The following is a 25,962-nucleotide window of genomic DNA, read 5'->3' on the forward strand; positions in this document are numbered from 1 at the left end:
CAATAATGTAGGTACTAGGTATGACATCGTATGAGCTCTTACTATTTTACAGATTACGTCAATCATTCGATGGTTGGTGATGCGTGGAAGGCGTAAAAGATTTTGAACTCTTTCGCATCACGTGATCTGAATAATCGAGCGATTACGAAAAATATTTTCAGCTTGGTGTTCTAGTCAGTTGAATAAGTGCGAAAATAAAGCATAAAAAATATTGAAATTAATTCATGAATGCGTGTATATAAAAAGTCAAGGAATTTATAGAGATCTACAATTTCGGTGCAGATTTTTCAATGTTTCTGACGTCATATTGAATTTGCAGATGTTTTGGGAAAAATTAGTCTCGTACCAGCCTGCGTTCATTCGCAAAGTAGGTTTTTGCCTATGAGTCATCTAATCTGATATTTGGTGTTTTGCTTTAATTAAATAATATTGATGTGTAACAGTAATATGCATGGTTTGTTCATGTATTGAAATAACAGCATGTAATTCACGCATAGACTACTCGTTTTTCCTGTATTCTGGTATTTGAACATTTCTACCAACTTACTAAGGCACTAAACTATGAAACTACAGAACTACCGGTAGTCAACGTTCTGACATAACAGCATTACATAACACAACTATGGTGTTCTGATGTGCAGTAGCTCAACTATACCTGTATACATACATTTTGGTTATGGTAAGACAATTTCAAAATTAGATTTCCAAATGGTACCGGTACCGTTAACTGGTTAATGGCTGAATGCAGGAATGGCATAATTCTAATTCCTATATACATTTGAAAAGTAAACAGTGCACTAGACATCTAGGACTTCTCCTAAATTGCAGTGTTCCGCTATTAAAAATGTCTGGTCCGAGATATAAATGTACGTTATCTGAAGAATTATTGGATAAAGCTGTTCGTGAGTTGAAAGAGCCGCGAGACAATGAAAAACGATTGGAAGCCATTGATAAATTGAGAGACGCATTTAAGGAGAAATACAAGAATTATACCTTGATAAGAGAAGATGACGAGTTCATTTTAAGGTTTTTACGAGCAAAAAAATTTGATCATGACAAAGCGTTGAAAGTATTGGGAAACTATCATTACTCGAGAAAAGATTTGCCTGAAGTTTTCGAGAGAGTGGAGAATCCAGCATTATTGAAAGACACTGTGGCTATTGGATATGTTTACGTCCTACCACACAAAGACAAAGATGGTGTGAGTGTGATGATATATCGTGATGGACTTTTGACTGACGATGTAGACGTTTACAGTTTGCTTGCTTTATTTATGCTCGGCCTTGAAAGAATGTTAGAAGACGAAGCATTTCAAATTGATGGGCTCAGCATCATAGAAGATATGAAAGATTTGAGTTTTAAAGTCATTGTAAAATTTACAATGTCGGTAATGAGAAAAATGATGTTTATGATTCAAGACGCGATGCCAATTAGATACAAGTTAATGCATCTTGTTAACGAAGGAACATTCTATGATGCTATGTTTAAAATGATTAAACCATTTTTAAAGAAGAAAATGAAAGAACGTATCGTACTCCATGGAACCAATTTCACAAAACTTCACGAACAAATTGACCCTGAATATCTTCCTGGATATCTTGGTGGAACGGGGGGTGACCCAATCGAAGCAGCCATAAAATGGGGTGAAGAACTTTGTGAGTGGAAAGAAAATCCATCTACAGCACTTTAATACTGAAAGATAGATGAATTATTTACTTGTTTGTCTATGCATGGGAAATTTATATGGAACCATAAATGGACATAATACAGTAATAACATTTCATATCTAGTATTATGAAGATATCTAATTGATCATCATACAGCATTACATTTTGATGTATTCATTATATCTTATTTCTTTCCTATTATATATCTATTTTAGGTCCTTTTTGAGTGTCTTATAAAGAATTAAAAAATAATTTTATTATCTTGTTATGATCTCACCATATTTCTTGAATTATGAGGGTGAAAATTTGTTTAGTTGATTAGCGGAGAACGACGATCATCATTTGTTTGAAAATTTGAGTCATAAATTTACCTCAATGAAAAATACGGGTCACCTAATTTTTACCAAGATTATAATAGTTTTTTTTTCTAAATTCATGCATTGTAATTTTGTTATACAGAATATACTATACAGAAGTGGAAATATTCCTAAATAATTTTAAAATTGTTCCAATCTTGTACATTTATTATAAAACTATTTTCTCTGAAAAACCAACATTACTGACATTATTATGTGATTAAGAGTCTTACTGCACACTGACATATTTCTGACATTACTGCATTTAAATCTATATTTTTTTCTGTGCAATGTATACTAAATTGAAAATATACACCAAAGTAATTTAGATGAATTTATGCATATATTGTATATTATGTTTAATTGGGTCACTTCATTTTTTTAGGTGTTGTTCTTAGCTATAATAAGGTTTTATCCTCACAGAATGTGGATTTGGATATCGGATACAATACTAATATACATAATTTTATACAATATTACCTGATAACTGGATTTATTTATAAAGAAAAAGTAGAATCTTCTACCTTGCATTCAAAAGATGGGTGATGTTAAAAATCACACATCTGCCAAGAACGAACAAACTAAAAAATCAGGTATGAGAATTCCGAGTACCGGTGATAATAATTTCGGCAATGATGACACGAAAATTTCAAGTGGATCGTCTGGTTCGACTGTGGCCCTCTCAACAAGCGGAAAAAATGGCCCTGTGGATTCCAACACGGATATTGAAAGAAGAACTCGTCGTAGTCGGCATTCTACTACGATCAAGTCCGTTAATCTTAAGTTGAATACTGATTTGGCAACGAAAAAGGATTCGGCGAAACCGGAATCACCAAATGCTCCAACTGCTTATCTAAACAGTGTCATGAATACGCTCGTCTCTGAAAATGCCTCTTCTCCCGCGCCCGACAAATTAACTTCAGGAAATGGACAAACAAGTAATGGTAGTAGTTTAAATATCTTTAAAAGTTCTCAAAAAAGAAAAAATAGGAATCAAGAAATCGGAAGTCATCATAAACCAGCGGAGGTTGGTATACTTGTATATATTTGCATTGTCTTTTAAAACGCTGGGTATGTGTAACAAGGTATGGACAATGTATGGCGCTCCAAAAGTATGGGTACCAATATGACGGTGACTAATTTTGTTTGCCTATTTTACATCAATTTATGTAAAGAGACTGAATCCTATGGACAGGGTATTATTCACTCGGCTAACACAGGCCGAACTCGTAATAGAACCAAAATAAGGAAAATCGGAATAACTTTAGGGCCTAACCCTAACTCATACTGTGTGGAATTGTGGGAGTAAACGAATCAAACGAGTGCGATATTAAATTATTCTGACCTGCCTATCCCTTTATGTAACTGATAATAATAACTGATCTTCATCATTTTTTCCAAGCTTTTAGGTTTTGTTTTGTCACAATAAAACTTATTTTATATTGTCGCTTTTCATTCCTTCAAAGATAAGTGCTGATTGTGACACATGAGCGGATTAAATGATAGTGATTTATTGCGTTTTACGCTGAGTGTTTGTAATTATTATGTTTTTGCTAAATTTCTGATTCATTTTTGCTCATTGGTTAATATTTATCATCAATTTTTTCCAGGTTTTTCGAAAAGATCTTATAAGTGCTATGAAGATTCCTGATACATCTCAACTCCTTTCTGAAGAATATTGGGTGATGAAAGATTCTTGGAGAATGGAATGGGAGAAGGGGGTTCAGGTAAAATCTTGCATCATTTTATACTTCCTATTAGGCTCTATGTGGGGCCATGAACAGTTTCTTGGGGGCAACAAACCAAAGGCTTTCACTAAGTACCATTCGAAATGCCTGAATTATTTGAAAATAAATTTACCTTCGCCTGTACTGCGTTTATTGCATTTATTCGTTTACTACTGTTGGCTTTTTATTAGTGAACTTCGCGAATAAAGTAACCAATGAAGAACCGGTAAAAACAAAACAAGCTTTTTCTTATTGAAGTTTAGGGATTATTGGAAGCGGGCCACAGAAAATGAGAGTTTTAGAATCACTTTCCCAGTCTTTTTCTCATAAAATTGAACTTATAAAATGTGTTGTATTGTACATTTTTGTGAATATTTTATATTCGCCATTCTTGACTTACTTTGAAAAGAGTTGGCCATGGAGATATAGATAGATCATCATTCTAGATTTATTTACTGATATCTGTAGAATTTATTTTCGCTGGTAATTAGTATAATGATTTTGTTTTGAGAGAAATTCTACATATTATTCTATTACAAATGACTTAAATTGTTTTAGAAATAACACTTCTTGGTTTTTTCGCCATTTTTAGCAGTCATGTTCTTCATGTATTTTTAACAAGTAAGCGGTGAATTAACGAATCTCAAATTTTTCCACTTTTTTTTAGGTTCCCGTTAATGCAGAAGGTCTGCCTGGCATAAAAGTTGACACAGTACCGAAGGATATAAGAGGAGATTTTCGAATGTAAAACATTTTGAAATAACATTATATAAAACTTCATTCATTAGGACGCAATTGATTTCTTTGACTTTTCTTTCAGGCCAAGAAAGTTTATAAAAACGACGCCTGACGTTGGTGATAGGGATACAGTTAATCTAAACGTTCTTGCTGATTCTACATGCCGATATGATTTGGACGAAGTTGACGTTTCATGGTTACAAGTTATCAATGAAGAAAGAGAATGTTTGGGTGAGTTACGTGAGCGTTTGATGGGTTTTCTATTTTGATTATGCTTTACATTGATATTAAACCAGCTGAAATAATACAATGCACAAATACATGGGCACAAAGATCGAGTTCTAATGTGACCAATTCCATCTTCAACTACTGAAAACTTGCTCGATTGCTTCATTACTTGCGGAGGACAGTGAACAAAAACAGCAACAACAAGAATAGCAACTACAATTTCGCAAAATGATCGAACCGTACACTTTGTGTCGCAATAAACACAATAAATGATGGTCGGAAAGTTGTTGGTGAAATTGGCTTTCCTTGCTGGACTTCGTCAATTAGTTGCACCCTGGTTAAAGTTTCCAATTCCAATACTTTTCAATCTGCATTTTTTTATTAGAAATTGTGGTATACATTAAAAAAGGTATAGCATGTGCCATGTTTATATATGTTTCCTAATATATCAGGTTCTACTGCTCTTGATGAATTTACAATGGAAATTATAATGGAAGAATTAGAAACACAGGTCAGTACTTAATTAATATTGGACTAAATATGGCGTTCATTAGTTGTTGAAAATTTCCAGTTATATTGGTAGATTTTGAATTGACTGAACAATGAACTGCGTCATAAAGGGTTGTAAATTTCGTTATCAGAAGATGTAGATTTCTGAATATCTAGGTTTTATTAGAGTGCAAATAATGTGGAAATATTTGTTTAATTCTACTTTTCAGTGTCACGAAAACATGCAACTTGCTATCAAAACTAAGGAAGGTCTTGGCATAGAATACGATGAGAATATTGTTTGTGACGTTTGCAGATCTGTAAGTTTCTCACACTTTTTCTAGTCGCTTATTCTAACTATTTAAAATCAAAATTTTTAGCATAACAATATTTTTGCCAAAATATTGAAAAAATCACCCTTTTTTGTAACTAATGGGCCATTTGATTTGACATTTTTAGCACTTAAAGATGGTAGTATTAGGCTATTCGACTATCGTGTCCATATATTTGACCATATTTGTGAGCATATCCTATTCATTTTTTTCAGCCTGATTGCGAAGAAGGAAACGAAATGGTATTTTGTGATGGATGTAACTTATGCGTTCATCAGGCATGTTATGGAATTCTCAAGGTAACATTAACACATATAGATAGATAGATGATATAATAAATATGATATTTGAATATGTCAATTTGATGTGCTGGGAACTATCATGACATGAAATAGCTATAGCTGTTAAGGTGATCTGTATTCAATAAAGTTCTTCCAATATTTTAGAGCCATCAATGTATCACTCTTATTAAACTAGTCATATTTGCTGCCTTTTTATCGGATGCAATTTTCCACAAGTACTTTCAATATCAATGTTTTGATATTCCTAATAACAGGTACCAGAGGGTAGTTGGTTATGCAAACCTTGCGCTCTCGGCATTCGTGGTTCTGCTGTTTGTATATTGTGTGGAAAGAAAGGCGGAGCGATGAAAAGCACCAAATCTGGCCGCAAGTGGGCGCATATGAGTTGTGCATTGTGGATTCCTGAAATTAATATCGCAGATCCGGACAGAATGGAACCTATCACAAAGGTACTCATCGTAGTTTTCATTGAGTTGTTTAACTGTATAAAGTAGTGTACAATTGTAGAATATTGATGGTTGGGAGTTCAATCCCAGATAGGATTTTATTTCTTGATCAGAATTGAAATAATTTTCTAAATTCAGAATACACATACACAACTATTCAAAATCTCCATATTTTCAGGTTTCTCATATTCCGTCATCTCGTTGGGCCTTGGTTTGTACAGTTTGCAAAGAACGGAACATAGGTGCCTGTATACAATGTAGCGTTCGACATTGCGTTACTGCGTATCATGTGACTTGTGCTATGGAAAATGGATTTGACATGATAACGGATTGCCTATCACCCAACTCACCATTGAGTACAGGAGAGAGTTCTATCGTTTTCAGGTTTGTAGTGAATATTTTTTATTTAATATTGAATTTTTGTGACTTGTTTTTTAGCTTGACAAATTTTAACTAAAATTCTATATATGGGTGTCTGAAATGAATCCAATAAATTTTTGGGTTCAAATCTCCCGCCCATCACCCCACCCAAGATGTAATATGTTGGGTAGCCCTGGGGTGTGCAACATTTTTTGTCGGTGGGCCATATAACCAACTTCAGACATCTAGCTGGGCCACACGAAAAATTTAGATTTCCCAATGAATTAAAAAATTCTCACAATGAAAAATTTTGTTTATTCAACATTTTAGTGAGACAGTTTTAGTTCTTGCATAGTTAGTTAAGTTGTAGCAACCCTAAACCAACTGGTCAAATGTTCATTAGTCAGCTGACAAGAGAAGAAAATGCTTAGCCTTGTAGTAATAAAGGCAAAAACATCATGTGTTTCTACCCATGTGAGCGCTTTTTTTAAACATAAACTGTCGGATTAGGATTTTATACTTGATAGGGGAAAATCTGAGGGCTGACGACGGCCGCACTAAACAAATTGGGACCTGTTGCAAACCCCCGGGCCAGGTAATGTTGAACTAAAAAGATAATAGGCCTTCCAATCTAAATAGCTCCTTATTTTAATGTTGGATATCAGTGGTCAGTGGATGCCCCGATATGGCTGTGTTTGTAGGTAGAGACCAGATTGAGAGTCTAAAAATTCTAGATAAATGATAGTTTTATGTTTTGTACGAAAATATGTCTCCTCAAGCATTTGACATCTGGTGAACTGATGTTAAACTAATTTTTCTATGTGGGTTTGAAAAGTCAATGTTTGTTTCAGGGATTTTCTGTTGATAATGAGTTAGTTTCACTTTCGTTATCGCGGCATATTACTGGTATTGGTGAAGCAATTCTGGGGTGCTCCAGAAGTGTGTTTACCAATATGTAGGTAACTAATATTGTTCGCCTACTTTACATCAAGTTGTGTAAAAGGAATGAAACCTATGGGCAGGGGGTATTAGTGAATCATTTCTGATTCGGTTGGAGATGCTGAACTGGGAGGATTTTGCTTTTTCAAGAAATAATATAATAAATTCATTTTATTTTCATTTCAGGTCATTTTGTCAGAAACACAGTAGAAATTCCAAAAAGAAATTAGAAAATTCACCTGGGAAGAAAACGGAAGAAGAAAAACGAAGTGATAGACAAAAAAGAATTGCGGAATTAGAGGAAGATTTTTACACATTGGTTAAAAGCGACGTAAGTAAAAAGATTTCGTAATAAACATCTCACAGCTGATTTAACACATAAAGGTTCCTATTGGACACGTGTACATATGAATGGTTTTGCTAAATTATTGTTGTTGTTAGGGTTTATCTTGTTGTTGTTTGTCCATCGATATTTTCAACTAACTCGGCACCGTCAGGCCTAGCGTAGCGGTGCAAGTACTACAACTTTGTGTTCATAAATATGAACATTACTCTTTCGATTGAAAAAGTAATCTCATCATTAACTATTTTTCCGAGTTTTTATCAATTTCTATTTCAGGGGGTTGCCAGTGCCTTGAATATTTCCCCTGATACAGCAACTGAAGTTTTAGAATATTGGAAATTGAAAAGAAAAGCAAATTTCAATCGACCTCTTCTGACCCCAAAACAAGAAGAAGGAAAAGCATTGGCAGAAGCTGCTGAAACTGGATTGCAAAGAAGATTGAGAATGTTCACTCATCTGAGGTGAGACTGAATTTTTAACAAATTGAGTAGTAAACATTGAACAGTTAGATTTTATGAATATTGAAATTAAGTATTAGCTATACCCCATCCTCTCAAGTCGACAATTATTGGTCAAAAAGCATGATGTTTTTACTTAGAAGATTTCCTATATTAGTATTATGCCTATCAAATAGTATTATGCCTTGGGCTGCGAGTCGAATTTGCCTGAGATTTTCAGATTTCAATGTTTCTATGCAATGGAAACTTAAAAAGAATATTATTGACTAAGACATAAGTATTGTCATCGTTCATGAAAAATGTCCATATATGCCGAAGTCATATTCAACCAAATATGCTGAATTGGTTTTTCATTTTCTACAGTTTTCAAAAGTTAAATATATCTATTCTATATTATTTCAAAAAAATCGAGAATTTCAAATATTAATGCAATTAATTTCAAATGTATTTTGAACACCCCCGATTGTTACTTATCTATTTTAATCGGTAAGTATGTTGATAGGTATTTGTCTGTATGTATGTCTGTCTGTCTGTTAGATGCACGCGATATCTCACGAAAACGAGTTAGAAGCTGCTCCAGATTTTTCATGTGCATTCATCATATCTCGGACCAGAAGCCTATTGATTTTGGGCGAATTATGTCGTATAATTAGCAAGTTATTAATTAATTAGTGATGGGACACAAGGTGTCACTATGGAGTAAGAGCGCTGTTTTGGGGGATCCCCTAACTTTTGATCGATAAGTCCTCGGTCTCTGACCGATATTCTAATGTGAAACATTAATGCAATGGGTTGCTCCTTTGTTATGTCAGTCTCTATAATCTGTGATAGTACATAAGAAAATACGTATCACGATTTGTTGAAATTTCCTTGAACCCTTGTATCAATACTGCTTTTGACATATGATATATTATTCGACTACACAAAAGGAAGTCGTTCAAAGTTTTTTCAAGTATTATTGATATACGTTTTCTCGTGCTTATGCAACTATCTTAAATAAAATTCTAATTTACTGTTATGATTTTTTTTTTTTTTCAATTTCAGGCAAGATCTTGAACGTGTCAGAAATCTCTGTTACATGATTGGAAAACGTGAAAAAATGAAACGGTCTTCTGTTAAGCTTATGTCTAATGTCTTTCTAGCCCAGGTACGTTTCGATTTTGAAATAAAGAAAACTGTATTTTTAGGATACATACATTTTAATTCACTAATTTATAAATAAAACTTCGAATTTGTGTATGTTTGAAGTATTTTTTTTTTGTACGACGCTCTTAATTAGTTTGTGCTAATCAATGTGACTTTGCCCGTTAATATTATACTGTTATAGTTAGATTCGCTTTCTTTTGATTGTCACTGTCAAGATGTGACCTTAACCAAAATTTATTTTGCAATTTTCTGTTTGTGACAACTCTTTGCAAGTATTCCCAGTCCTAAGTTTCGTACAGCCACTAAGAAACTATTATAGAAGCAGAATAAAAGATTATTATTACTTAACAATGGCGGGTTGTTTGTGTGTGCTGCACAAGCAAGAAATAGACATTGGGAAAAAAAATTGTTCATACAATTAGTAGTAATGGCTCACAGTTAAGTTTTCTGAGACACGATCAATTGTATATTCTAATTTCTTGCTGTTCCCCGAGGCGAGATAAAAAACGTTGGTGTTCTCGGGCAAAAAGTTTGAGAAGCGCTAGTTTAAAGTGATTGACAAACTTTTATTAATAAATAATCTTATTTTCCCAGATTCACTACGTGGAATACAGAATGTCTCAGAGTTCTAATTTTGACCCCAAAATACTTTTATCTTCATTACCCACATGTGGAAATAAACAAATACTCGATCAAGCGAAAAAAGAAACCATGGAATTATTGATGACACCAGAATGGTCTCAAAGGTATGAGTGACAATGTTTAGGAGGTTTGAGTTATTGACTCAATTTGAGTTGGATGAGTTGTGATTTATCGAATACTAAAATTGACTCTAGTGTCATACATGAAATGAATTTTATTCGACTGAATGTCAGTGAGACGTTGGCGCATACTTTTTTCAAAGTCAAAAAATAAAAAATAAAATAGAGGCTGCTGGGATACATGTCAGAGTATATAATATTAAATAATACCTGAATCTAATTGGAAAGTTGTAATTCATTGAAAATGCAGTTTTATTGTATGCCTATATGACTTTTTTGGAGCATGTATTCGAAGAAGTTTATTTATTTAGAATCTGTATGAATCATTTTCTATATATTATATAAACTATTCTATGAAATTATTTTTTGTTGTCAGGGATGAAAGCCGATCTAATTCACCTTCAAATATTGAGTATGTTAACACTTCAAAGAAAAAAGATGAAAAAGTAGTTGCCAGTAAAAATGATGATGCCGAAAGTGATGTTTCAGACAGGTGATTTTTTTTTTTAAGTGATATAAATGAGTGAGCATTTTTAAGTTTAATATTGGGCACTTCAGAAGTATTCACTTGGCTAACACAGGCAGTCCCCAAACTCGTAATAGAACTAAAATTAGGAAAATCGGAATAACATTAGGGACTAACCCTAACCTGGTACACAAACTATGGGAGTTCCCATTACTGTGATTGCTTAAATTGCATTGACTTTTGAGTTGTTGTTAGTCTGATCGTGGCCCGTTTCCAGTGATACTCAGTACTTGTGGACTCTTGTACCCCTTGTTTAACACTAAAAAAGCTGACGAATGGAAGCAGAAGAACAAATTTGATTCTTTTAAACTAGTTAATGTCATTTTACTTTCCTGTTCAGTACCTTATTATGAGTGTGATGCAGCCCTAAAATAATTATATTTTCAGACCTCGACCACTTCCAAAGTCTTCAGCTACCGTTACTCAAATTACCTCACCTAGAGATAAACCATCAAACTCAAAAATGGAGAACAAAAGTTCAAATTCACAAAAACAAGGAGATACGAGGAAAAATGGATTAGTAGCAGATATCAAAGTAGAATACAGAAAGGGTTCAAATGAGGGTGTCCCATTCAGAGATGACGCACTGAAACAAAAAATTCTTGATGATAACGATTTGAAAAAACATTCGAAGAAAATGACTTTGGAAACGAAATCTGAAGTATCAAAAACGTTTGACCCTAAATCGAACAAAAATCTACGTGGAAGTTCGCAAGAATCAGAGTCACGGAGAAGGTCCCATTCAAATTTACGCGGCAGAGAGAAATCAGACTCAAAAAATGATTTTACCAAGAAAGTGCAAGAAAAATCGAACTCTGATAATAAAGTACGACATAAATATTCAAGCGAAAAGCGATTCGAATCGAAAAAACATCGAACAACGTCATCATCAGATGGTCGTATTGACACTGTGAAATATAATGAAAAATCAGGAAAAATTAACGAGGAGATTCGTACAAGTAGAGCGAGATTAAAGCACGCACAACTTGAATCGCCTGATATTTCTGCTCCTAATTCTCCAAATGTGCAGTCAAGTACAATCTCGAAAGATGTTTCTGAGAATCGAAGATCTGCAGATGAAACCAAAGGTTTGTTTTTTTGCTATCAATATTTTGCTAAATTTCTGAATTGTGCAATTTACGTCAAAAATTTGTCAATTTTGAGATAAATTGCTGTTCTGATTTCTGAAAACCTAATGCATAGTAAAGATAGCATAATCTATTTCCACTTTACATTGATTTGTTTGATTTTATGACATCAGAGTCTAATTCCATCGAACAATTAAAATATACACTAAATCGAACTGCGAATTATTCTTAGATTTCGATCCAATGAAATAGCTTACAAATGTACTTACTGTTTTACGGAAATCGAATATGTTATCATTATCACTTCTATACTATCTCGTTCAAATATTAGTACCTTATCGCATGACAGAAAAAAATTCCCTACTTTTGGATGGATGTTTTATCAATATTTATATTTCTGCGATGCTTATAACTTTATTTTTTCATTAAAACAACTTTTTTGCACTCTCAGACATGATTGACAATCCATCTTTAATAAATAAGAAACGTAAAATGTCATCAACGACAGCCGACAATGAGAGAAGTACAACTGAACGAGGCGATAAAAATTCTCGGAAAATGCTGCGAAGGTCATCTAGAAATTTGGACTTCTCTAATTCGGAAGATTCGGATATTGATAGCTTGAGATTTTTGAAACGGGGAATGACGATTATGACAGAAACGATTTCAGAAACTAAGAGAATTAGTGTGGAAGAAGACTCCTGGTATGTGAATATGATAGAATTAGGTCTATGAAGTAGAGTAGTGTTTACGACAGACTGCTGACTCAAGGTTGAAATGAAATTTGGCTCCGACTCTGGATTGAAACAAAATTTAGCTTTGACTCCGGATTGAAATAAAATTTGGCTCCGACCCTGGATTGAAACAAAATTTGGCTCCGACTCTGAATTGAAATAAAATTTGGCTCTGACCATAGATTGAAACAAAATTTGACTCTGACTCTGAATTGAAACAAACTTGGCTCTGACTCTGGATTAAAACAAAATTTGGCGCCAACTCGGAATTAAAACAAAATTTGGCTCCGACTCCAAATTAAAACAAAATTTAGCTCCGAATCTGGATTGAAACAGAATTTAGCTTTGACTCCGGATTGAAACAAAATTTGGCTCAGACTCTGAATTGAAACAATTTTTGGCTCCGTCACCGGATCGAAACAAAATTTGGCTCTGACTCCGGATTGAAAACAAAATTAGGCTCTGACTCCGGATTGAAAACAAAATTAGGCTCTGACTCTGGATTGAAACATAATTAGGCTCTGACTCTGGATTGACACAAAATTTGGCTCCGGCTCTGGATTAAGACAAAATTTAGATCTGATTCCGGATTGAAACAAAATTTGGCTCCAAATCTGGATTAAAACAAAATTTGGCTCCAACTCTAGATTGAAGCAAAATTTGGCCCTGACTCTGGATTGTGAATAAATTTTTGACTGTAACTCGAATTTTGATTACCAAAGGTTTGGTAAATGCAAGCCCTCTTTATTAGACTGTTAATAACAACTCTAAGTAAACTTATGGCCACTGAAATTCTCACTCTGAGCAATTCAGAATTCCAACTGAACATTTTCCATCTCTAAATTCTATAGTCCATCACGTTTTCCTAACTTTTTACTTTGTCTTGTTCCAGGGATGGCAAAAGCCAACGGAAGCGCACATGGTCCGGTAGTGGTGACCAACCTCCGTCACCGTCTAAATCAAAGAAAAGACGCAAAGAGAGCACACAAAGTGTCAAAGGTATTGTATTTTCCTGTGTATTATAATATACCCAATTATGTTAGTTGATATTTTGTGCTTTAATTAAATAAAGTAATTTCACATATGTATTTTTTTAAATGAAGTTGCCAGTGATGTGGTAATGGTATATCGTTAAAGTAAAATGAGTCCCTATATGTAGATTCAAATAAATTATTAAATTATACTTTATTGTAGATTTGAAGCAAAGTTCCACAAAGAGACCCACTTCGCCTATGCAACAGAACAGCTCTGAGGATTTTACAGATGGTGAATCGGCACAGTCAAGGGCATCGTCTCAAAACAAAGGTCGTACGAGAAAACCAACATCTGGATCCTTCTCACCTTTTATTAAGGAACGTAGGAGATCAAGTGCTAATGAAAATTTATCTCCTGTTGTGAAAAAGCCTCTTTCTAAACATCAACAGGCAAAAAACGGACAACGAGCTCTTGCACCATCACCACACGATCGAATAATCGCCGACGGCGAATCACCGCACCTTGGCGATATTCCCCAAGTTCGACGGACGTCTGGGCAAGAGCTCGATGATAGTTTTCTCAGTTTTTCACCCAAAACAAAAAATTCTCCGAGAAGTGAATCGCTATCGAATTCAGACTCTAACGATGCATTCGTCAGTTCTAAAACAAACAAAAAACTGCCAACTTTCGATATCGGAGATTCAAATTCATCTTGGAAAACACCAGGTCTCGATATAAGTTACGGTAGCAACTGCCCTGCTCCTTTAAGAGCACAGCGCAGCGAAAAACAAACTGCTTCATCAGGTTTACGTTGGGTTCCTTTAATATCCGAAGACACTCTATCATATCCACCGAGTTCGATAACTCCAAAAGACCAAGATGGTTACCGTGGCGATATGGATGAATCAGACTCCGATTTTCAAAATGTGTCGTCTCGTCACCATCATAAACATCATCGTAAATTATCTAAATCACGGAAAAAGAATGCACTGAATCCAGGAAAACATAGAACTGGTATCGGAATTTTACAAGCTAAACCTTCCGATTCAAGCGAAGAAGATTTCGATTTGTCATTCTCGATGCATCCATCGTCAAGTGAAAAGTCTCGACAAAAGTTACGTTCGATTAGCAACACGAGTCCTGCTTCTTCGAATTCTCCGTTACATACTCATATAAACGTTACTGAGCCAAAAGAACATAAAACTGACACTGATTTTAAAGAGCCCATAAATAAGCCAAGTGGGCCAAAAAACGTGAGAGCCGTCGGTGGTATCCTAGGCGGGCTAAAGTGCGAGCCTGATGTATCTATTCCGCCTTTTTATTCTAATACCACCGACGGCAATAAATCCCATGACAATTTTTTCGAAAAATTTTCTTTTTTAAATGAATCGAGAGATGAGTCGCCACCGTATTCACACAAAGTACATGATAATATACCACTCCTTCAAAATCGATTTCCCCCGCCTGAAATGATGTCCTTCAGAGCAGAACCCTTTCAAAGTCATTCAATATTTCCATATGGGTCTATTGGTTCGTGGCAGATGCCACATCATACGTCCGCACTGCCTTCTATATTACCTAATCGATTTGCAATGCCTGTTTACTATCAATACCCACCGCCGCCACCGTACCGTAAAGATAGACCCAGTGGGGCTTTCATTTCTAATGAAGAAAGGCACCACCCTTCTCCTCCACCGATGCCGGACTCGACTTTATCGCCAGAATCTTTCTTGCCGTCGTCTGCGTCTGTAGCTGTCCAAGCACAGGCAGAATCATTAAAAGTGCCAGATATGCTCGATGAAACAAATTTGACACAAAAATTGTCAAAGAAAATTTCGCACTCGATCGATGTACCCGATGAAGGTGATAATGAGTGGGAAGTAGTGGCTGGGAGCGGAAACGAAGTACAATTAGAAACTAACAGCGATGACGAGAGACGACGTCGTAGACGCAAGAAAAAGAAAAAGAAGAAAAAACGGCGAAGGTTGCGTTTTCCAGATGGTTACGATTCTGAAAAAAGAGGCATTTCATCGCCCTCTAGTGTATTACCAGAACCGATTCATGGTGCTATCGTTCCACGAGGACAATCTACAAATTATAAAGCCGATTCTCCGATGACTTCAGAAAGCAGTTCTCGAAATGAACTATTTAAAAAATCACCGATGCGTTTGGCAGAATCTCAAAATTATCTCAATCGAGCTGAACAAAATTTTGCTTCGAATAAAGAAAGTGACTTCGATCGTAAAAATTCAGAAATTCGTCCTGGGAAACTGGTACTCAAGATAAATAAAAATAAATTAATAGTTCCGAAAGCTAATTATGATTCGGATGATTCTTCTATGAGTTCTCAATCTAGTTCTCCTGAAAGTAACTTTCCGATAAAATCGAGTCCAAACCAATTTGAGGATACTGTGACTTCTGGTTCAGGTCTAAAACTTAAAATCAAAAAATCTCTCTTGCAATTTAATCCGAATAAACATTTTTCGAAGAACTACAAAAAGCACAAACATCGCTCGCATGATAGGCTCAAAATGCCATCTAGTAGACAATCTTCAAATCTTGTACTGGAACGACCTAACTTGGTAAAAAAGCATGCGGCTTTGCGACGATTGGGTCTTAATATTGATAATATGCCCAAGTCAGAATCACCTGAAGAAGGTATAGGAAGAAAAGCGCTGCGTGAAAGGAAGCCTATGAAAACGGATGACGGACCAGAAAAATTAGATCTTTTATCTAGAGAAAAGGATGCAATTGCACCAAAACATGATGACAATGACAATAATGAAACATATTCTCCACCTAAGTTACGAAAAAGAGAAACAGGGGATATGCCGCAATCCAAATCAAGTAAAGAAAAGACAAATTCTGATGTGCCAAAATTGAAACGTGGTAGAGGCAGGCCGCCAAAAGTACGCCCCCTAAATGAAGATATACCCCATATTGTCAAAATTAAAGAAGAACCTTTGGTGGTTTCGGACAAACAACACATAAAGCAAAAATCTCCTAAAGATTTTGCTAAGTTCGCTGGGTGGAGTACAAAATCCTCAAGACATATGAAACCTGCACCGCGTGCTATAATGAGTTCTAAGTTTTATAAACCGAGCGCCGTTGCTTCGTCACATCATCGTACGTCTCTCGATTCCTTGCAATATAAATTACCAGCTGACGTCACCCAGCATCGATCTATGTCGACTGATTCAGATCAAACTTCGCACTTCCCTTCAAATTATAATCCAGCAAGACACTGGAAGAAGAGGAAAGTACATGAACATGAAATACAACTTTCCGAGCATACCACAACACCAACAGGATTTTTCAATACGGAACATATAACATCACCTACTAAAGGATTGTCAGATTTTAGTCCTGAACAGGAACCGTTTATCGTCAGGAAAAACGCAGAACAGGACAGGAAACAAGATTCAACGCCAAAAAAATTCGACGCAAAAAACCCAGATTCAACGAAAATGAAAAATTTATTGCATTCGAAAGAAACCTTTGAAACTAAACTCCACAAAACTCATAAAAATGGAAATTCGCAACTACCCGCTATCGGAAATATACAATCGAATCCACCAGAACAAAAACTAAGTAGCAAACAATTCAAAATGACTATAAAATCTGATGCACAGACAAAATCCACTTCATCTTTTACTAATTTGAAAGAAACATTCCCAACGACGCATAATTTTCTCACCCCGCCAACATCGCAGAGAAGTGAATCGTCACCGTCACCCATTCGAGATGGTAACTTGCCCTCAACGTCAACTGCAATTTTAACCCCTAATATCAATCCCTCCCTAATCAAAGGTAAGTTTTTTATTAACTTACTTTTCTTAAATATACTATACATGGGCCTAACCATGGAACCAAATTTGTATAATCTATTGTTTCGAACGTACTTCAATAATGGAGTATCGAATATATTCTGAAACTGGTCATTTTGAATGAAAATTTTCCAGATTCTTAATAAAAAACATCTATTTACAATACAGATATCACCAATTAAAAAAAAAAATTTATTGTCTATTATGTTGAATTTTACATATACATTATGATGCCATAATGAATTTCTTTATATTGTAAAATGCATTATGCCAAACATATTTTCAATTAAAAAGTCCTGCAATGTACAACATTTCATTATATTTATAAGCAAGTATATTTGGTGATATCTTTAATTGAAAAACTAAATCAATAATCTCAAAGCTGTATTTTGATTCAATGCTCTCAAAAATGTGACATAGAAACACCCGTTTTGAGTGAATTTGGAATCTCCAGCCCTGGCATGGGCAAACTACAGCTCGCCGGCCAAATTCTGCCCGTAGGGTAATTCAATCTGGCCCGCCTTATTATGTATTAGCTATTATTACTTTTTTCAGATAAAGGAATCCAATCATCCCTTTCAAACACTCAAACTGGTGCAAATGTGACAGCGTCTCCGAATCATTCTAATTTCAAACTAGGATTTTCAATGCAAAGCAGAGATTTATCAAACTTCAAAATTCCAAAGAAATATAATCCACCACATACAGAATCCTGTTCAACAGGTCAGTATCTTATTGTCGTGTTATCTTGTAATCTTATCTTATCGTGTAATTATAGATGATAAATCATAATTTTATCTGGATATTTCATCTTGTACGATCATGGAGGCCATTGTGCCATTCTAAATATATAACATATTAAATTTGAAATATCAAACAAGCAATGCTCAAAATATATTAACACAAGGTCTGGTAATATATTACAGCAAGGCTTGACAAGTTTATTGTGCAGACCCATGGTCAAGCAAAATTAAGGAGGTCGGGCAATACGGAAAAAATGTGCTTTTCTTGATTAAATTAACATCTGATAACTAGGGCTGGGCATTTTCGAATAACAGATGATTTCAGAATCGAATCAAAATTTTTTCTTGAATCGAAGATATTCAATTCCAGACGAATAATTACTGAAAACATAGAATTCATCACTCATAATAAGAAATATGTTCCATCTATAACTCACTTGAATAAAACGAGTCATATGGCAGAATTTCATATCAAAATATGGTTTCAATAAAAAAAATTGAGGAATTCATCTCAACCTTCGGTGGCCAAACAGAAAACAAGATGGTGCTGAATTAAAATTTTCGACTGAAATGATTCGAATTATTTACGATTCGATTCGAAATGCCTAGGCCCACTGGTAACCCGCGATGTGGCTTGGAGTCTGACAACTTATATCCAATACTGAATAGAGGAAATGATGACTAGTTGTTCGATTTATTAAATATATGTGATGTCAATTAAAGAATTTTCTAACTATCGTGTAAATCCTTTTTTCTCACAATCTTTTTAATTTATTTTATCGATCAATTAATAAAACTGTTTTTAAATCACAGATCGATGACAATGATTGAATCGAAAAATAATCGGAGAAATTCAAAAGAAAGTGTGACTCTGAGCCCAGCTTTTGGCTAATTATGCTTATCGAGAAAGCGAAGAGAAGATCGAGGGAGATGAAACATTAAAAGAATATGCACAGGAGTTAATTATCACAATCAAGCATGATCTATACATATAAGATTCTCACTGAAATAATTTTAGAACAACGCACATTTATATTTCTAACTAATTCCTTTGCGTAAAACAATCTACACTGCATGTAAGCTAAAAGCAGTGTTGTCAATAATTTGATTCGTTGTACCTCATAGCACCTGCACCTACCCCCTTTCTGCATTTTCTTGCAGTTCAAAGAATTTTGTATCTTCGTCTTGTTCATGTTTTTATTCCACCATGTTCCAAAATTATAAGTAATAATATTATTGCACTAAATTTACTGCAAGACTAAATTTTATCCAGTTTTAAATTTTCTTGATGAGGTTGTGAACGCTAAAATGGCATCCAAATTAGGCAACTTACGTTCAAGGAACTAACTAATTTTTGCTGGAATTACATCTTTATTAAAAGTGTCATTATGTTTGGCCGAGGTAGATATTTGATGATATTTGTGCAGAAATTCTAAAATGAAAAAGTTTTGAGAATGAAATTTCAAAAATATATTTTCAATGTGGATTTTTGATAAAAAGGACGTAAAAATGTAACATATTTGTTTTAGCATAATTTTTTGATGGTGTCTTGACTTCAATGCTCAATTATGCTCTTTGTCATAAGTAGAGTAATTCATATCCGAATATTTGGTATTCTATAATTATAACTGCTGCCTAAATTTTGATTTCAATCCCAGCAGAAAATTTAACATAATTCATAAGGACCTCAATCAAAAAATTTTTTTTTTAAATATCTGTAGTTATTGTCGGGACTTCTTTTTAAATCTGTTTTCAAATGAAAAAAAAAGTTTCTCATACTCAATTTACACCAAAAACTGCAAATTTCTCATCCTATATATACCTGGTTATAAGCTTGGGACATAGATGAATACCATGCTTAAAATGGATTGGACAAAAAATATCAGTTATTTTTCTGAAATTACTTTCTGAACATCTCTCTTCAGGAAAACGAAAATGTGAAATTTTCCATTTCTTGCGGACAACAATCCTTATTTTTGAATCTGCTGCCATTTGTATCGTTTGAAGCTCATCTATTGAATGGTGCTTTATTAGTTATTATTATTTTAAGATTTCAATTATGTTTTTTACTCCAATTTTAATTGTCCTGTTATCCGTGGCTTGAAAGCACTACGAATGTGGCATCATAATTTATATGTTCTACGGTTTTAAAGATACAATTTTTATTTATAAGCAGAACTTCACTCAGTCTTATCGTGAAAATATATATTTTTTGTATCTTTCGACACGACCTGCCCTTTTATTTGTTTTTTGTGTGTGTGTATACTAAATTTTGAGCAGAATATTTTTCACGTTTTACTTTTCCATTTCTTCAGAAGAATTTCTTTTTTCAGTGTAACAACATGATTCAATCTCGGAAGTTTGAGATTAAATATTTTTATTTTTTTTTTGCTATATGAGCTTGGTATGAAAAGGGGTTACAAAAGATGGAATTTTGGATGAATTTTGTTCAACGGGATATTGTTCTGGTATACATAATTATTCCCCTTTGTTTTGTTTCATTTACTACGAGAACGCGGCCTTATTGAGTAATGTGGCAACCACTATTTTGGCGGGAAGCGAATTTTTGCTCACGATCTATTTCTAAGGATTTCATTCCGGATCGTAGTCGGATCGTAATTTTGGAGACGTTGATTTTCACCTATTCTCAACCACGGATTTGTCACTCTCGCTCTCACAAATGTTGCGTTGATTGGTAGGACTGAACGTTGATTGGTAACACCGAACAATCTAGAACAGTGTTCTAACGTGTTAACGAACGTGGATGGAACGTAAATATCCAAAATGAGGAAATGTGGGTACTTCCGTAGTATGTGTACCAGGTTAGGGTTAGGCCATAATTTTATTCCGATTTTCCTCACTTTATTAAGTTCGAGGTCTGTCTGTGTTAGCCAAGTGAATATACCCCATGCCCATAGGTTTCAGTCCCCTTATGCAACTTTATGTAAGGTAGGCGAATAAAATTAGTTACCTCCATATTGGTACGCAGACTTCTGGAGCACCGAAATAGGGCGGGCAAGATCAAATCCAACAAATATTTTTATTTTTAGTTAGCTCCACGCCCGTCGTTTGATAACCGCTGTTCTAGTAAATGCGCGGATAGTAAACAGAGTAAGTAGAACCGAGCGTTGATTGGTAAAACCAAAAAATTAAAAAAAAAACGGGCGGGGTTAAAGTCATCAAAACAAGTGTAAACGAGGCTTGATTGGTAAAACCGAACATTCTAGAGCAGCGTTTCCCAAACTGTGTTCCGCGGAACACCAGTGTTCCGCGAGCGTCTTCTGAGTGTTCCGTGGAAAAAGAATCAAGAACACGTCTAAATTGGTCGCCATGGAAATCTAGGGATCGTGAAGTTGTCGCCCAACATCGCGTCACCGTCGGCCTAAAGCGGAATAACTATGGTAGGGGCAATTTCCTTAACCATCGGCCTAGCTTTTTGACTGTTAAGTTCATTATTAAGTTGACAGCAATCATTTTGGTTTTGCTATGGGCAAACAAGTAGGTCTAAAGAATAAAGGTAAAAGGTCAACTCTTTTCCCTCCATCTCTGCCTGGTTTTACATTGAAATGCTGAAAAAATTACTCATGTTCGCTAAACTCGATTCAGCAGATAAATAAACTGCAGGTCTGCAGTTCGAGAAATTGCAGCAAGTACTTCTATCTCAATTAGACGTAACATTACAGGCAATCACTACGTAATGGAAAGTAACGACATAGAAAGGTAAAATGAATTTATTGACACATGCACAGCATTTAAATTTAGAAACAATAAAACATTTATAATAAATGCAATATGTAGAATATTCAATCATATATTAGGTAAGTTTAACACAATTCTGTTAGTTTTTGCGGCGCATTCGTCAACTCGCCACGACAAACCCATTGGATTACACATTACACCATGTTTCTTTATCAATTTTACTCATTCATTTTTTGATGTTCCGCGAAGCGAGATAATGAGTGTAAGTGTTCCGTGGCCGAAAAAGTTTGGGAAACGCTGTTCTAAAGAAAGAGCGTGGTAATAGTCACCAGACAAAGTAGGAACGAGCGTTGATTGGTTAAGCCCTGGATTTTAAAAAAATGTGCGGGGTAAAAGTCATCAGAAAAAGCAGGATCGGATATACATATATAATATGCTACATTATTGAGAAAACAAAAATAATTGGCAGAAAGATATTCTACCGACGTTATGGTGTGGAAAGCAGGAAAAATTACACTGACCAAACATACAGCGATTATAACAAAATCAGACGATTTTTTTTTATATGATGCTTCTATGATGGTTAAACAATACTTCGAACTTCGCTTTGAACAATACCCTATGCAAGCATCCACAGATACCCACGATATGCTATGAGTTACTCATAATTAAGTTTTATTTCTTGATCTATTATCGACCCGCCACGTCCTGGTCGATTGTAGATTAGAACTATTCCGTATTCGTTGAAAATATTCGATAAAATGCAATTTTTCTACCCCTAGCAAGGGCGAATCTATGGCGCCCATGGCGAAGTTTAAAATGCGCCTCCCTTGATAGTTAGTTGACAACTTATAATGAATGTTATATAAATGAGATACATGTACGTTATTATTTGTGTAGAAATATGAGTTTCAGTTATTTCCAATTCGAAATTATTCTACTAAAATATTTTACGAATGAAACTTTCCGCTCTTTTTGCGACCAAACAGTGACTAAGCTTCGAATACGGTCTCCCCAAAAATTGAATTACCATAAGCTCAATTTCCCCTAACATTAAAAAAAAAATTCCAAGCGTGCAATTTATCAAATTTAATAGCAGCAATAACATAAGAACCCATAAATACAAGAACAACATCTTGATTTAATCTCAGTGAGAAGGGTGTCACTGTTTCTACGATATCAAACCTAGGAATTCCATATCATCGTCAATTATAAACTTGACTCAATATTTTGTTTTATTGAATGTCAAGAATAAGTTGAATGACATTAAATCAAAAATGGTAATGACGTCATGGGAAAGGTAGCATATTGCTGTTGGAAACAAACACAAAAACATTGTAGTTGCGAAGTCGATTTTGAGTCTTGAATTTCACGGAACTGAATTATAAAACCGACTCTCCATAGCTTTTTATTGGCGCCATCTCAACAGTTTCCATTTCACAGAAGATTAAGCTTCATTGCAGCTATAATAATGAAGACTACATGTCTCTACTATCTGCGAGACCAACTAAATTGTGATGTAACAATGTTTGCTAACTGGATGCGAACACGGCGCGCCCAGTTTTTCTGCAAAGCGGCGGAAAATATGGCGATTACAAAATAAATTGTTATGTCAATAAACCCCCGGAAACCCCCTAAAATTGTCTAGGTCTCCTCTTTTGGGTTAGGTACCCCCAGTTCGTGTGCCACTGGCCTAGCAAATACCATACGGATTATATGCCAGCAGTACCAGAATCCGTATTATTCTCAAGAATAGCATATGCAAAACTAAATTTGAAAGCAATAATATTGCTGAAAATAAATTTATTTTAAAGAATAGATATTGCACGCTATATTTTGGAATTTTTCATTTTGACTTTATTCAAAACCTTTTTGTTCTTCCCCATACACTGCTTAAGATATCTTTTTCCCCTCTGAGTTCAAAAAATAAAGGCAAAGTCCGGTTGTTTTCCACAGTTGAATCATAAACGGCTGCTTTTATGGCTCGAAAAACATTAGCATCCGTTTCACTGAGTTCGAAAGTTTGTGCCAACCATTTTTCTGCTACGTCAGTAGTAGAAAGGTTCTGACCTGATCAGTTTCTAGATAGATGCAAATGGTATTAAATTAAATAATGATAAGTTGTCATAGACTAAAGCATATTATGCTTGAAATTTTCTCAAACAAGAACTTTAGTGACCGATTATCTATTACACTAGCAAATAATTTTCTACTTTTTGAATGTTGTTTAGATTTTTGCAACTGATTTGGGGTATTTTGGCACTGCTGAATCCGAAAATAACATCCGTTTCTCTTCATCAGGTCAAGTTTGTGCGTTTCAAAAAATCAGCCTGATGACAAAATTGATTACATTTTTGTGTCATTATGACGTCATTTTGTCAGCACACATACTAAAAAAAGAAAAAATCTTTGTTCAACAATATACATCGACTACGAGATGGAAACATCGATTAATAAAATCTGAATGATGGACATTGATATAGAAAAGTAATGTAAAATGTGAAAAATATAAAAAAAAATTTTATAAAGAGGGTGGGGGTTCAAATCGGAGTGATAAATACAAGCCAGATGGAATAGACATCTAATACTCCAGAAAGGGCGAATTACGTCATCTTTCAAACTAAATAAGAGTGGCCTTCCGGGGCGAAACGCAAGGCAAAATATTCAAGATACAAGGCGAAGGGCGAATATTTTCGCGAGCTGTTTCGAGCGAACGCAGTCATTGTTTGTTTATTTCTGTGCGGGTAATGATTACAAGCTTGTTTACGCACCAAAAAGGTTCGGGAACTCGCTGAAATTACTTTCTTTAAGTAATAACAGCTTATAAAATCAAATCCTTTTTTTCCGAGAAAAAATGGAGATATTCTTTATGCCTGTTGCATTTGCGTTTTCTTTCAATCTGGAAGCCAACAGTTTGGCAGAGTCCTTTGGCAATTTGAGGTCGCGAACTAGATCATTCAACTCCTTTTGGGAAAATTAATGTGGAGCATCATCTTCAAAATCCATTTCTCTTTTTTCATATCCTTCGAAACTGGAGGTATCTTCGTCGCTAATGGAGGTCTTCTAAACGAAGTCATCTCATTCACTCGCAAAAGAATAATAGGTAAAGATCAATTTACACAGAAGATAGAATGAACAAAGGCAAAATTATCAACGAAAACGTTACCATGAATAAAAAACAAACAAGATTGCAAGATTCTTCACGAAACGAATTGTAATAAAACAAAAATGAATCAATGACTAAAGATCAAACACTTTTAAAAGTTAACCCGGTCCATAAGCAAAAAAAAACGTATTCCACACAGCATCATTTTACTCCTACTAATTTCTTCTAAAATGCTCTAACATGCGTAAATGTGAATCAATGACTAAAGATCAAACACTTTTAAAAGTTAACCCGGTCCATAAGCAAAAAAAACGTATTCCACACAGCATCATTCTACTCCTACTAATTTCTTCTAAAATGCTCTAACATGCGTAAATGTGATCGAAATCGTAAAAAACGACATGTTGTAAAAAACAACGCAGACCGCAAATTTGTTGTTGACCAGTGTAATGATAGGTTGTCATAGACTAGAGAATATGGCTTGAAATTTTCTTAAAAAGAGCAGTGGTTTTCAACATGGTTCTGTGATATTTCAGGGTTCCGCCGGTACTGTCCAAGGGTTCAAAAAGCTCACATTCAAATCGTAGAGTCTATATTAATATAATGTACATCGTTTGAAAATAATCAAACATGATCACACTTTTAAAATCATTTTGTTCAGATTCTGGTAGGTTTGCTTATACAGTATATATACATTTACGATTTTAAATAATGTTCCTGTTTTAACTGGGTTGAAGTCTTGAGTCAAGTTGAGTGAATTACGAGAGGTACGTTTCACTGGCAGTCAGTTGATAGAGTCTACACTTTAAAAAAATTTCAAGCCAAATCTCTAGCAGCAGTGTATCCATGGCCCATGTTCGCACCACGTACTAAGTATCTGTATAGCCACTATAACAGAGTCACCTAATTTTCTAAAAACACACGTTGCGTACTAGTGGAAAATACACACCCTGTTTCCACATAGTACATAGT

The 25,962-nt window shown here is 34.8% G+C and overlaps 2 protein-coding genes across 2 annotated transcripts; both read left to right on the plus strand.

The window, feature by feature from the left end:
• The first annotated feature begins 374 nt into the window (after positions 1-374).
• LOC120332879 (alpha-tocopherol transfer protein-like) lies at positions 375-2,408 on the plus strand. Its single transcript, XM_039400209.2, has one exon. The coding sequence runs from the start codon at positions 743-745 to the stop codon at positions 1,688-1,690; it is 948 nt and encodes a 315-aa protein (XP_039256143.2). The 5' UTR covers positions 375-742; the 3' UTR covers positions 1,691-2,408.
• LOC120332878 (uncharacterized) lies at positions 2,408-20,571 on the plus strand. The gene is made up of 20 exons (XM_039400208.2): positions 2,408-3,050; positions 3,634-3,750; positions 4,418-4,494; positions 4,571-4,719; positions 5,169-5,227; positions 5,436-5,525; positions 5,753-5,836; positions 6,094-6,288; positions 6,464-6,669; positions 7,771-7,915; positions 8,204-8,388; positions 9,430-9,532; positions 10,126-10,277; positions 10,669-10,785; positions 11,206-11,906; positions 12,358-12,610; positions 13,533-13,639; positions 13,835-17,425; positions 17,998-18,165; positions 18,999-20,571. The coding sequence occupies exons 1-20, from the start codon at positions 2,562-2,564 to the stop codon at positions 19,004-19,006; spliced, it is 6,996 nt and encodes a 2,331-aa protein (XP_039256142.2). The 5' UTR covers positions 2,408-2,561; the 3' UTR covers positions 19,007-20,571.
• Positions 20,572-25,962: the final 5,391 nt, after the last annotated feature.

This window comes from Styela clava, chromosome 13 (genome assembly GCF_964204865.1).
Source record: "Styela clava chromosome 13, kaStyClav1.hap1.2, whole genome shotgun sequence".
NCBI classification, from domain to species: Eukaryota; Metazoa; Chordata; class Ascidiacea; order Stolidobranchia; family Styelidae; genus Styela; species Styela clava.